The 14,341-nt window shown below is 39.9% G+C and overlaps 2 protein-coding genes across 20 annotated transcripts; one reads left to right on the top strand and one right to left on the bottom strand.

Annotated features, from left to right (window-relative positions):
- Window positions 1-8: 8 nt before the first annotated feature.
- On the bottom strand, window positions 9-6,850 carry LOC126917116 (serrate RNA effector molecule homolog). 4 transcript variants are annotated; one of them, XM_050723627.1, is made up of 16 exons: window positions 6,711-6,850; window positions 6,188-6,326; window positions 5,801-6,079; window positions 5,375-5,569; window positions 4,215-4,281; window positions 3,891-4,138; window positions 3,645-3,817; window positions 3,434-3,565; window positions 3,131-3,375; window positions 2,913-3,053; window positions 2,583-2,831; window positions 2,333-2,503; window positions 1,984-2,246; window positions 1,613-1,888; window positions 1,378-1,500; window positions 9-571 (listed from the first exon to the last, which is right to left on the bottom strand). In XM_050723627.1, the coding sequence occupies exons 2-16, from the start codon at window positions 6,307-6,309 to the stop codon at window positions 493-495; spliced, it is 2,763 nt and encodes a 920-aa protein (XP_050579584.1). In that variant the 5' UTR covers window positions 6,310-6,326; window positions 6,711-6,850; the 3' UTR covers window positions 9-492. The 4 variants fall into 4 exon arrangements, with proteins under 4 accessions (XP_050579584.1, XP_050579587.1, XP_050579586.1 ...); XM_050723630.1 differs by having other exon boundaries at window positions 2,604-2,831; XM_050723629.1 differs by having other exon boundaries at window positions 5,801-6,067.
- Window positions 6,851-7,756: 906 nt separating this feature from the next.
- On the top strand, window positions 7,757-14,215 carry LOC126917108 (hornerin-like). Of its 16 annotated transcripts, none has more exons than XM_050723580.1 (11): window positions 7,757-8,101; window positions 8,256-8,297; window positions 8,375-9,163; window positions 9,424-9,954; window positions 10,243-10,284; window positions 10,429-10,572; window positions 10,717-11,445; window positions 11,491-12,294; window positions 12,364-12,936; window positions 13,593-13,724; window positions 13,806-14,215. In XM_050723580.1, the coding sequence occupies exons 1-11, from the start codon at window positions 8,029-8,031 to the stop codon at window positions 13,841-13,843; spliced, it is 3,897 nt and encodes a 1,298-aa protein (XP_050579537.1). In that variant the 5' UTR covers window positions 7,757-8,028; the 3' UTR covers window positions 13,844-14,215. The 16 variants fall into 16 exon arrangements, with proteins under 16 accessions (XP_050579537.1, XP_050579532.1, XP_050579542.1 ...); XM_050723575.1 differs by having other exon boundaries at window positions 9,424-10,356; window positions 12,364-12,654; window positions 12,754-12,936; XM_050723585.1 differs by lacking the exon at window positions 10,243-10,284 and having other exon boundaries at window positions 9,424-9,852.
- Window positions 14,216-14,341: the final 126 nt, after the last annotated feature.

Raw genomic sequence — 14,341 nt, 5'->3', positions numbered from 1 at the left:
CCAGAGTGTAATTAGGAAACGATATACTTTATTATTGTATCATAGGACAGATTACAAATATTGATTTTTGCTATAGCTGATCTATCTTGTATGTTACTCCAATGGAACATTGTTGTCATTGAATTAAGGATAAAATATATTTCCTTAAATAAGATATACTAGTAGATAGGAGATCTTTGCTTATTAAATGTGCATTTCTCTATTCATCAGTTGTGTTTATACACACATTAAAATCGTATATACGTAGGTATATTTTTGTATGTAAGTTAACTGTAACGTTTATATAAAGTCCTATGCACAGAGATATATAACTTATATATACATATATATGTGTATGTATAAGAAATATATATATGACATATATGACCTTATAGATTGTTATATACATATATAGATATATAGTACGCACATCCCGATATTGCTTTCATCAAACTCATCGATTCCAAACGCACGATTCCTTCGTTCCTTTGACCTTTCGTCTATCGAAGCAATTTAGAGAAATTCATCTGGTTCTCTTGGTGCATCGAGATCACGATAATGAATCACTGGTCGGAAGTCTCCTCCGCCGCCACTGTAACGTTTAATAAAAATTAATAGATTCTACTCTCAACAAGGTATTCGTTCCTTGCGGTGCGCTAAAGCTACGTGTAAGTGTAGATTCTAAAATAATTAACGAGACAGCACACGACGACGTACGACCAACTGGACATAGGATTTGAACGGAAATGGGATATAAAATAAAAGCACACGTAAATACAAAGAAATAGTTTTATTTGCAACTCATCGGCTTATAAAAGTACAGCATCTGCCGATTCTGCTTCTCTTTTTGTAAAGGAACATAAAGTAAAAGAACTTTTTTGTACTAAGGTACACGACATAATTATATTTTCTTTCTTTATGTACACGAATGGTCTAAGTTATTCCGTATCGAGAAAGCAAGAAGTGTGCTGATTTTGTAACACATTGCGTTAATTGGACGGTTCGCTCGATACTAAATATATACTCTGTGTTACATAATCCAGATATAGATCTGCTAGCACGAAAGTCTGATATCTTTCAGAATTTTTCTCGTTGCTTTTACTTCTGTATAAAAAAATTCGAATGGTACTTGATAAAACTTAGAACATATCCATGTCTAGCTGGTCCAAATCATTATAACTAATAACAGGCCTCGAAGTTGAGTCCGGTGCAGCCCTGTAAAACAGCGTATCACCACGTTCAATATGGCGGAAAAGAATTTACGAAAACCACCACTTGATCGATTTTTCAAACAAGTCATTTACTCAAGTACCCAAAAGTTTTACTGCATTTCATCGTACTACAGGTTGTTTATACAAAGCCAGTGAATTGCGAAAAATTAAAACAAAAATATCTTACCGTCCTCGATTAAAGCCACCACGATTGGAACGCGGCATTCCAAACCCTCCGCCGAATCCTGCTCCGTAACTTGATCCGTATCCTCCCCTGCTGCTACCGTAACCACCGCCGTAACTTCCAAATCTTCACGATTAAATTAGCGGTAATTAGTATAAGAATCATGTGTTATGATGAATTTGAATGTGAAAGGGAAGTACTGTTCTAGCAAAGTGATTTGAGCATATTTAACACTTACGTGCTACATCCATATGGAGTAAATCCTTCGCGTAAGCTCTCTCTCGGAGGTGCTTTATTTCCCGGGTGCTCGGGAAGCTGTGGCCTTTTTGGATCTCTTAAGTAGTTGTTAAAATATTCTGCTTCCGCCTTTACTTCTGCTACCTTTTCCGCATGCTTATTAAAAATATGTTTCCGAATAAAATCTGGTCCTTTGAACTTTTTCCCACTAAGTGGACATAACCATTTATCTTTTGATAGTTCTTGTGTATTGGCTTGAACGAACTTTTCGACTTCACTAATATCAAATATTAAAGAAATAATAGAGACAAAAGAGTTATCTAACAAATTTTTTTCAACATATTTTAAAAGAAACAAAAGAGAAAAGGATACGCTTCGGCATTTTTAGCACCCAGCTTATCGAACTCCTCTTGAGACAGCGTTGCAATTGGTTGCAAGAATGCTGCCATCTTGCTTTCAAAATTGCGACAGTATTCTGACAATTCGGTGCTAGTAACTTTAGCGGTAGGAGGAGATCCTCTAACGTGCATGATTCCACATCTATTTGGCATTTCGTCTTCATTTGGATATTCACAGTGATTATAATAATCAACTGAATGAACTACTCGCAAATAAAGAATCAATCTGTCCAAGACCTAAAAAAAAAAAAAAAAAAAAAAAAAGAAACCAGTACATCTCCATATCGTAATAAACGAATCTTTTTATACGGCTGACTTAATACCTTGATCAATGTCGGATCTCTTTCAATTGGACCGTCTCCGTCACCTCCCAATTGACCCTCTTCTTTGTCACCAGACATTCCTAATAATTCCTCTTCTTCGGCCGATGCCTCTTCTATCAGATAGTCGGTTATGTTCTTCAATACTGGATTTTTAGATGACAATCCAAATGCCTGTAGGAACATACGTCATGATTTTTCAATAACGTCATTATAAGCACTAATCAAATGTGTAAATTAATTGCTGTCTTACGGCTTGCTCAACTTCATGTACATTTTGAATACTTTTATTTTCTTTGTTGTCGTCATCTTGTTTAACTGTATTATCATCTCTTTTTTCTTCATTCCACAAACCAACTCTGCTGTCTAAATTATGCACGATTTTAGCACTCAATTTGATATCATGCCTAACTATTTGTTTATGGGATGTTAAACCATTTACTGTGCGTATGCGACGCGAAAGATCTCGATTTACTATAGCTCCAAGTTCGCAGTCCCGTAACTGTAGAAATTATTCCATGTTGTTTCAATATTTTAATTTTTTTCCTTTATTCGCACGCGTGTATTTAATTTATCAACATACCCGAATATTGTTTAAGCTCCAACATATCTCTTTTATATTTACTTGTCTTTCAAAAGACACCCAACCTCTTCTAAACCATCTTCTTTCTGGTTGAGGATCTGCTATAGCAACTCGCAAAAATCCAGGGAAACGTTTGCACATCTATTTAAATAGATTATTCATAGATTTATCTAAAAAAATGTAACCTATGACATATACCACATATATTTATAACTAACCGCTTCAACTTCTGCCTTTGTTATCGTAGGTGCTAAATTACGGAGGAAGATACTACTAGTCTTGTGTAAAGCTCTAGGTTCTTTTTCTTTATCTTCACTAGCTAGGTCGATTACTGCTTCTGGTTCCATAGCAGACTTTTTAGCTTCTGGCAAAGGTTCACTGTCTGTTTTAGCATCTCGATCGCCTTCTTTATTATCTTGTGCATCAGTATTTTCATTATTGACATCCATTTTTTCAGTTATATCTGGAACGAATTAAAGAATAATGTACAATTTTTAAATAAGTATAGCATTGAAACTTACGAGGATCTGCTTTCGGTGTATCGGGTTTGTTACTATCGCTACCAGAGGAACTACTACTGCTGCTACTGCTGCTGCTGCTGCTGTTACTATCAGTTCGTTTTCTCTTTTTGATATTAATTTCCTCTTGTTTGCCTACACAAAAGTAAAAAAGTTAGGAGATAATAGAAAAATAGTAAGTATTATTTTTGATTTAGTAAACAAAATCAAATACTTGTGCCATCCGCACTATCATCCTTTTTTGTTTCTTCTATATTCTCCTCTGACTTTTCAACTTCCTCTATCGAAATTTCGTCGTTTTCTACGCTTTTAATCTCAGAGTCTGTACTTTGACCATTTTTTAAATTTTTCTCTGTTTTCGAAGCTTCATCAACTTTATTCGTATCACTGTAAAGTGTACAATAACGATTAATCCTTTAGACATTCCCCTATTCTTCTTTTAACAAATACCAATCCATACCTATTATCACCTTTTTTCTCAGCTCCAATTTTGTTCTTCACGTCCTCTTTATCTTTGATCGTATCTTTAGTTATAATCATATTTGTTGGCTTTATGTCTAAAACTTGTAAATCTTCTTCTGTTCCACCTTCTAATTTAATAACTACCGCATCTAGCAAATGCAGCAAAGCATCAGCTTGATCTGCATCCACAGAAACTTTATCTATTTCTTTAATTTCAAGCATTTCCAGGAAGACTTCGACACGTTTCTGCAAAGAAAGATGGTAAGAATAATAGGTTCAATCGATCTCTTAGGGAAAATATTTTTAAATCGATAATTTATACCTTAAGAGCTGCCACCTGTTCTTCCTTTCTCTTCACTGATTCTTCTGGATGATACTTTATTTTGAACCTGGTAAATTGGTAGAAGAATATGGTATTTCAGTCAATTTTGAAATAAATTTCTTGTAAATTAAAGCAAACAGACGTACAATTTGTGGATTTATCATTTATGTATATTCGAAAGAAAGTGCATTAGAATTAAGATAGTAGTTAATTCTACTAAGTCCTCAATATAATTTTATAATGAAAATATTCATGTTCGTATAAGCACAGAGCGTGCTTTTAATCGATCATAAACATATTTACGTAATCGTGATAAATTTGTCGCAATAGGTGATGAATAAGATATAGCAGTAATTGTTACGTTTCCCATCCATATCTAGAGCGAATCATTCCTCGTAACTAAATATTATTATATCCTTTTCTTCAAGACGATTATTTATAAATTATCAGTTTTACTGTCAACATTGTCAGTTACAGAATGAAGCCTCACCTGTAGAGTCTGATATTTTTCAGTTTTCTTGTCGACTCAGAGGTCTATTGTAATGATAGCATATCTTTTGAATGTCAGAAATAATTAAACGGGTTTAGAACGCGGCCTATCGCGAGCATGTTTGGGCTTTGCGCGCCCAGCTCGCATCTTTGTTTAACTACCTAATAAACACCTCAATTCTTCTGTGATGCGCGAAACGCGAAATGCATAAAATATCGTACGTAAAAATAAACGAGCGAGGTGACCTGTGCCCAAGACATAAGGCGTTGCTGGCTGTACACTGTAGGGATAGACAGAGCTGGTCATATTGCTTGCAATTACCGATAAAATTGTGTCTGCAATTTAGCAAAAATTATAAAGCTACTACACCCTAACGCTCTTCTGTTCAACGTATGTATGCACTCTAGGCATACATACCCGAACAGAGTCTGATAATTTCATTAGGATTAAAAGATTACTTTCTACAGTGGGCATAACTTTCATGCAACGTGGATTTCAACGTCTTGTGGAAACATTGATTACAAGATTATTGTTTTAACAGAAATAACAATTCAGCCACTGTAGAAATTAATTATTTTTATATCCACATTTAAGTACGACTGAGCTTCACAATATACATATAAGGAATAATTTCGAGACCATTATTAGTGAATTAAAAAATGAAATATACCATTCTTCGTCCTTGTGTGCAACGAAGAATTCATTCAATTGTTGCCTTCTGAATTCCAATTTATATTCGTTATATCGTTTAATAGCTTCCTCGTCTGTAATCGAATCTTCTTGAGTTCCGAGAAACGCTTTGAAAGACATCATTGGTGGTTGAGTTTCAACATTGGAATTGCTGAAGTTACCAGCTACCTCTCGACTGCACAAAACATGAAACCATTTACAATTAGTCAAGAAATTTAAAACATTTAAACGCTACCTTAATCGGGCCAACAGTCTTGGAGTGAATCGACTCCTTTTTTGCATACTTATAATACAACCTCTTTTTTTCATGACAATGCTGTTTATAAACCAAGAACAAATTCATAAAGAAAAGAAACGGGAGAGAAAAAAGAAAATCTGCATTAAAAATAACATAAGAAACACAAACCTGTTACTGTTACTGTGGTTTCCATAGTGATGATTGCCATGGTGAGGAGGTGGATAATGGTCTGGTCCCCAGGAAGTTGCACCCCCTCCTCCACCTCCGTAATAATCATGTCCATATCTTGGACGATCGTCCCAATCTGTTCTCATTCTTTTCATTGGTGGTGCCATCTCCTGTGATCTGCCAGGACTATATCTATCACGTCCTCCACCTCCACCTCCACGGTACTCTCTGTAATCTGGACGCTGTCTAGGTCGACTAGACCATTCTCTAGAATAATTACTATCGTTAAAACTATAAGAGTCTGTTTATGCTAAAACAAAATAACTTATTTCCAATATGTTTTTATTTGTTAATATATATTTTAAAGCTTATCAGTTAGGTAGTTACCTATCCACCCAATCATCTCTTCTTCTGTCATCTCGTCGACCTTCTCTAGAATAAGATTCTGTTCTCTCCCCTCTAAATTTGTCTCTTCTTTTCCTATCGTATTCATCATCAGAATCACCCATAATGCAAGGATTTAATGCTAAACAGACAAGATGCAAATAGCGTTTATAGAATTCTAATCCTTAACAAAGTAATACTTCCAGTATTTTCTGGAATCTAGAAGGGGTTATGGAGTAGGCAATTAGAACATACGTATTTTCCAGCACGTGATCCACAAACTTTTCAATCATTGTTTTATCGATACTATACTTGAAAGATGTATAAACTTTTGTGAACGTGTGTGTTGCAAAGCTATCAATTATTTACAATTTTTCGAACAAAATATTCGAACAACGCGCGAGTCTTGCTTGTAGAGTGTCCAAAGTATTTGCAGTTTGGCAATTTAATAAGACATAGTAATATCAAGAGAACATATATACATAATATATCCGAATTAAAGAAACTAAATGGAAACAAAACTCACCAACTTAAAGTATATTGTAGAATGAAATTAAAATTCCAACACAAAGGATTTTCGCCACCCGTTACCGTGCGTCACCAAAGTACCTACCATACTGTATATGCATTGTGACGCAGGTACGGCGTCATAAGCGCCATTGTAATCGATACTGCACTCGCATATCGATAATTCTTTTGCTTGAGAGCCGCGAAATTCAAATAAGCTTTAATACGAATCGTATAATAACAGATATTTGCATGACTAGAATCACGTAAAAAATATTTGATACATTATACAAATCGTTCAATACAATTTTTAAATAGCATTAAATAGTATTTAAATATTACAATTTACATGGATAGTATTTAAATATTACAATTTACATTTAAAATCAATCATACGATTCTGAATCATCCCGAATCATACGAATCATACGATTATCCGAATTGAAAAATATTAAAGAGCTGAATGTCAGTGGTTTTCCCGTATTCCGATATAATCTCCTATCCGGAATATCGACATTTGATGAAACAAAGCGCGTGTTCTATAAATAATTCTGCAATCATGCGGTAACAATTATACATACATAACGATCATTGATTCCCTTTTCCACGATTCGCAGAAAGTGCATAGAATCATATATATTATTGTCTTACGGAAAGCAGCATAATTTTCTATAGACATAGAAAATTTAGCACGCCTCTAATATAAGTGGAATAATGCGAACTTAGAAATAGAACATATTTCCCGAGCGAGCGTCGAAGTCGCCACGACTGCGATGCAACTCTCTGCATGTTCGAACTTTTTCTTTTCCGTTTGTAACTACCTTATCCACAACAAAATAAGCGAACAAGAGTTGTTAAATGGTTGAACGGCGACGTAGGTGACGAAAATAAAATCACTGGAGGGGAATATCAAATGTTGCAACAAGTAATGCCAAGCAGTGTCATAAATTCAAAAAAGCAAGGATGGGTTACGCTCCAATTTGCATGATACTCCTTCCTTTTCAAAAGAAACGTGTGAAGAATCGTGTATCTCGTGGAAACTCCTAAAGCCGGATGACGTAGTCGCGACGAAGCCGGCTGGCTGAAACTAGTCGATCGGCCTACCTATTGTTAGTGTTGCGAACATTGTCTGGTAGAAAGAGTCAAACAAGTATTACTCATTGCCACCGACATTCGGATGCGTATCTTCACGGTCGGGGATGATACTTGAGCGCGATGCATCCTTTCACTGCCGGGGGTATCCTTATATATAGAAGTATTCGATCGAGACTCGCCTCGCAATGACTTGAAGCTCGTGTCGAACAATCAAGGATTCGACCGTGCCAAGTAATCTTAAGATGATTGGGATAAATCAAACAATCCGGTTCTCAATGCTCGCCCTTCTAATCGCCACGGTCATTGTTGGTTCAGGTAAACGATATTCTTCATCTTTTTTCTCTCGTTTCTACATTGCTTTTTTTCTACAACGATCCATCACTATTATATAATACTTTTGCCATGGAAAGAAGATATCTACGATAAAACACTCACACAACGATATTAAACTCTAATCTGTTACTTTTAGGAGCGCACGAAGGAAGTGGCGGAAGCAGTAGTCTAGCGTACAGTATGTATCGTATTTTAAAATGTAGAGGATAAATCGATAAGACCTTTATTAATTGTTTTCATTATTTCCGAGAATAGGCAGTGCTTCGGCGTCCGCAAACGCATACGCGAATGCAGGTGCTAGCGCATTCTCGTTGAGTAACGCATTTACTGGAATCGGAAGTCTACCTACGGTTGACGGGAGCCATGACGGGCACAAAGGAATTCGCAGTTACGACAACACTGGCTACAATGGCAATAATCAGCCAAACGGCGGAGTCAAAGGAAATCAGCGTGGTGGCTGTCCTAAGTGCAAGTGGGAAGACGACGATTACTGGGAAAAAGACGAGGATGAAACTGAACCAGAAGAAAAAGACGAAGACGATTGCGACGACGGGGACGATGGACAGTATAGAGAACACGGTCATTATCACGGACACAAAAATAAAGGAGGATCGCCTCCGGGCGTACAGAAATTAGGAGTGCCTAATTCTAACGGTCAAGGACCACACACGGGAGTCAGCGCCGCGTCAAATGCTGCGAGTAGTGGAAGTGGCACTCCATTTGGAACAACGCCAGTTAAAGGAGGACGCCCTGAAACTGGGAGCTCGAGCTCAGGTTCACCATGGAACAAAGCGTTCCCTGTAACCGGTCAACAACCTGGATCAGGATGGAACACAGGCTCTGGAACTACGCCGAAACCCGCCTGGAACCAAGGGTTCGGTGGTTCACCTGGAACAGCTTCGCATCCTTCTAACAGTTGGAATTCTGGAAGAGTACCGAATGCGGATGTATCGAGTCCTACCAGCGATGGAAGCTGGAATAGTGGTCCAAAAACAGGTTTTGGATGCTCCGGTAATTATCAACACGGCACCGGCTGTGCTCAAGGTTAGCTAGAATTTTTACATCTTATTTAACGATGCCGATTCAATGAGTCAAGCAAACACCAGTTTTACCTTATACATAAATTCATTTCCTTGACCATGAAATTCTGAATAATTTTCAAGAATAAATAATATAAATATAATATAATATAAATAGATAAAATTCGCAAATACATTATTCAAATTGTTTGAAAGTATTCAAATGCACAATTGAAAATTTTTAACAAAATGCATAAAGATTACATTAGTCGATCTCTAATTTAGGTTCAAGCGGTGTTGGTCCTGTAAAACAATCTCCAGTGCCATTCTCTGGCAGCAACCCCGCAAATGTTCAGAAGGAAAGTCCTGTACATTCCACGGGTCCAACAGCAGTATATAATCCTCAAGGATCTCCAGCAGGATGTTCCAGCAGTCCTTATGATGCCAGTTGTGCCGATAAATCTGTTGATCCAACGAGACCACATGACAGTCCCTTTGCATCATCTTATGGACCAAATCCGAGACCAGGCCAGTATCCTGTAAGTGGATCGCCTCAAAGCAGTCCTTCTGGTCCTCCGCATGGTTCTCCCGCTGAACAAGGGCGATATCCGGGAAATGGATCGCCCCAAAGCAATCCGTCCGGTTCTCCATACGGTTCTCCGGCGGGACAAGGTCAATATCCGGGAAGTGGATCGCCTCAAAGCAGTCCTTCGGGTTCTCCGCACGGTTCTCCCGCGGGACAAGGACAATATCCTATAAGTGGATCGCCTCAAAGCAGTCCTTCCAGTCCTGCGCATGGTTCTCCCGTAGGACAAGGTCAATATCCGGGAAGTGGATCGCCTCAAAGCAGTCCTTCGGGTTCTCCGCACGGTTCTCCCGCGGGACAAGGGCAATATCCTGGTAGTGGATTGCCGAAAAGTACTCCTTTCGGTTCTCCACACGGTTCTCCCGTAGGACAAGGCCAATATCCGGGAAGTGGATCGCCTCAAAGCAATCCTTCGGGTTCTCCGCACGGTTCTCCCGCGGGACAAGGGCAATATCCTATAAGTGGATCGCCTCAAAGCAGTCCTTCCAGTCCTGCGCGCGGTTCTCCCGTAGGACAAGGCCAATATCCGGGAAGTGGATCGCCTCAAGGCAGTCCTTCGGGTTCTCCGCACGGTTCTCCCGCGGGACAAGGGCAATATCCTGGTAGTGGATTGCCGAAAAGTACTCCTTTCGGTGCTCCACACGGTTCTCCCGTAGGACAAGGCCAATATCCGGGAAGTGGATCGCCTCAAAACAGTCCTTCAGGTTCTCCGCACGGTTCTCCCGCGGGACAAGGGCAATATCCTATAAGTGGATCGCTTCAAAGCAGTCCTTCCAGTCCTGCGCGCGGTTCTCCCGTAGGACAAGGCCAATATCCGGGAAGTGGATCGCCTCAAGGCAGTCCTTCGGGTTCTCCGCACGGTTCTCCCGCGGGACAAGGGCAATATCCTGGTAGTGGATTGCCGAAAAGTACTCCTTTCGGTGCTCCACACGGTTCTCCCGTAGGACAAGGCCAATATCCGGGAAGTGGATCGCCTCAAAACAGTCCTTCAGGTTCTCCGCACGGTTCTCCCGCGGGACAAGGGCAATATCCTATAAGTGGATCGCTTCAAAGCAGTCCTTCCAGTCCTGCGCACGGTTCTCCCGTAGGACAAGGTCAATATCCGGGAAGTGGATCGCCTCAAAGCAGTCCTTCGGGTACTCCGCAAGGTTCTCCCGCGGGACAAGGGCAATATCCTAGTAGTGGGTTGCCGAAAAGTAACACTGGGCACGGTTCCGATACGCGGCCATACGGAGGATCTCCATGGAACTCCGGAAATATAGCCAGACCGGGAAGCTTAGGAAATTCAGTATATCCGACAAGTCCTCAAAATTCTAATGCAAACGCTGTAGCTTCAAGTATAGCGTACGCGGGAACTGGTGCGCCGACCGCTGGAAACGGTTTCGATTCTAGCCACCCTGCACGCGGTCCATCGACATCCAATCCCGTTTATTCACACGGCATTCCTTCTAATGGGTCTCCATCTGAAAATGCACAGACGCCAGGGTCTTCAGGTTCTCCAAACGGAAACGTTCCTTACGGAACTCAAAAGCCGAATTACACTGGTGTTAAAGGAGGTTCTTCGGGTACAGCACCTAAACACGGTACTCCCAAAGACGGAGATAGCAAGATCTTTTATGTGAACGTAAATCCTGTACCAGGAAGCCCTGCAGGGGTTAAACCTCATGCATCTACGGGTGCACCTTACAGTGATACCGGAAAAACGCCACCTTCTTACCAACCTGCTCCTTATGGGGGTACCGTAACGCCAAAGCCCTCTTATCAGCCTGCTCCTTATCGGGGTACTGGAACGCCAAAGCCCTCTTATCAGCCTGCTCCTTACGGTGGTCCTGGAACGACAGAGCCTTCCTATCGTCCTGCTCCTCATGATAATACTGGAACGGCAAAGCCTTCTTACCAACCCGCTCCTTATGGGGGTACCGGAACGGCAAAGCCTTCTTACCAACCTGCTCCTTATGGGGGTACCGGAGCGGCAAAGCCTTCTTACCAATCTACCCCTTATGGGGGTACCGGAACGGCAAAGCCTTCTTATCAACCTGTTCCTTATGGGGGGACCGGAACGACAAAGCCTTCTTATCAGCCTGCTCCTCATGATAATACCGGAACGGCAAAGCCTTCTTACCAACCTGCTTCTTATGGTGGCCCCAGCACAACAAAGCCTTCGCATGAACTTAATTCTTATCCATCGGGTGAAACAGATAAGGGTTGCACAAGTGGATCTCAAGGTTGTGGAACTGGGAGCGGATGTAGCAGTGGAACAAGTCTGAATGGATCTCCAGATCACAAGCCTTGTAGTCCAAACGATCTTTCAGTAGGTGTTAATAAGGCTTCGAAACCATTAGGAGGTTTTGAAGCAAACCCAAATGATTTTGCGCAAAGTCCTCAACAAATCACGCCTGGAACTGGTTCGCAAGGTTGTACATCTGGAACTAGCGACGGCTGTACCTCTGGACCAAGCAATCCTTCATACGTTTACAAGACTGAAACAACGAATAAAATTCCTGGAGAAGGAGTAGGGTCGTATCCGTTGAACCCTTTCTTAACTGGAAAGATTCCTAGTTCTGGTGCTGGTAATTAATAGGAAAAATTATATCTATCTCTTTTCATTCGTGCTTGATACTAAAATACATCTATCTTAGGTGGTCCTCAGCTAACAGCTACTAGTAAGCCAGTCGGTTATGGAAATCCCTTCCTGCAAGGAACCGGTGCAGTCGCGGGAGCGGGAGCATGGAGTCATGCAGGTACAGGAGTAGCAGCGAGTCCAGGCAGCGGTGGCAAGAACGTTGTTTCGATCGGAGGACAGGCACCTAAGCCTATTGGCAAAGATAATCCTTTCCTTAGTGGATTAGGACACGGAAGGGGAGACATCGGAATTGATGTCACGCCTAATTCAATTCCTGGCGGATCGTTTGCTCCAGACAGTAACATGGGTAATAGCGGATTGAGTCAAACGAATGAAAGTCCTTCCTTTGGCGATAAAACACAACAAGGACATTCCAATCATTACCCCGGCTCGATTTGGAATTCAGGTTCAACGAACGACGGAGGCTCTTCAGCCGTGAGAAATCCATCCACAACAAACCGTGGCTCGGGAAGCGGAGGAGGTGTTGGAGTCGGTCCGGGAGGATTTGGAAATCTTTTCGGTAGTGCTCTTTCTGGAGCTTTTAGCAGTGCACAAGCTTCTTCACACGCCAATTCTGGTTCTGGAATTGGTATGTCTATTTGCTTTCAATAATTTTGCCTTGTTATTTTGTTAATGTTTACTAGATTGGCGAAATATATGCTTTCTAGAAAAATATATTTACTAGAAAGACGCTAATCATACCAATATTTCGAGATTCCGTTATATCGTGTCGATTACAACATCGTTATGCAAATTCAAATTTCTCGACATGAAGCAGAAATGAATATTAACATAGGTAATATAACTTCCAGTGAATATAAACTCCCAGAGATAGGAAAACGTTTCAAGGTCTACTATCGAAACACTTCTATTTGGATTTTTATTTTCTTCATCCAACGTATCAGGTTGATCAATGAGATCTCGCTCCTGATAAAACATAAATCACAGGCATGAACTGTTAATTAATAATAATTATCGGATGCATCAAATAATTTCTGTTTTTCTAATGTCTGTGACGTTGTGTAATCCCACTACGTTACAGGATTGTATGTGTATAGCATGTAAGCTATACATAGAAATTATTCTATGTATATGTTACTCTATGTATATGATATTGATGATTATCGCCTTTGTTGTGATCTTTAATTTGTTAATATTTACGTCTCTGTTGTTTAAAACTCATTTTAAATTCATAAAACTTTCAGTTAAGATATGATAAAATGGAAAAAATATATTGGTTTTTAGCACCAGATGCGGGTTTTGGACAAGCAAACAGTGGAAGTTGGGCTTCCAGTGGAGCGTCGGCAGGAAGTCAAGCTGGAAGCAGTGCCTTGGCTTCCAGCGGTGCTTCCGCTTATGCGAGTAGCAGTGCTAGCAGTAAGTTTTGTAAATCCAGTTCGTATGTGTTTGCATAAATAGTCAAAGAATCGGTCTTTAAAAAATAAAACGCTGTTTCAGGCTGGGCAGGCGCACAACCCACTTTCGTGAAAGGTTAAGCGATAGAAACGAACGATATTTCCAGGAAAAGATAAATTTCAATCATCCGCAAATTACGTAAACGACTGTTTCACTCTGCTTCGTTTGTATTTTTATTCATAACTCGTTTTACCTACTCATCTTCTATAATACAAACGAATCGATGCACGAGCAAAATTACCGTTCTTTTTACACATGGAATTCTCTACACGCGCTTTGATAATTCGCCGGTAATTAATGTCAATTCTTCGAAGCGATTGTATTCTTATTATACAGCGATTGTTATCGATTGGTGCTTAATAGATAATGACGTAACTAACGAATCAAATATGTTGTTAAATAGATTTAATACACGTGGTAATGTATCAATAAAAAGAATTATTTTTGATGAACCATTTTTTAAAATTATCCTTCAAATTATGGTTAAATAACAAGATCGCTCGAGAACGTTGTTAGTTGTTCTTAAATACACCGAAATGTGTCATCGATCACCAACGTTCGAATTCAAGATTGTTATA

This window comes from Bombus affinis, chromosome 6, assembly GCF_024516045.1.
Source record: "Bombus affinis isolate iyBomAffi1 chromosome 6, iyBomAffi1.2, whole genome shotgun sequence".
In the NCBI taxonomy this organism is placed as follows: Eukaryota; Metazoa; Arthropoda; class Insecta; order Hymenoptera; family Apidae; genus Bombus; species Bombus affinis.
The sequence above is the reverse complement of the archived record's forward strand: the minus strand, read 5'-3'. Positions and strand labels throughout refer to the sequence as shown.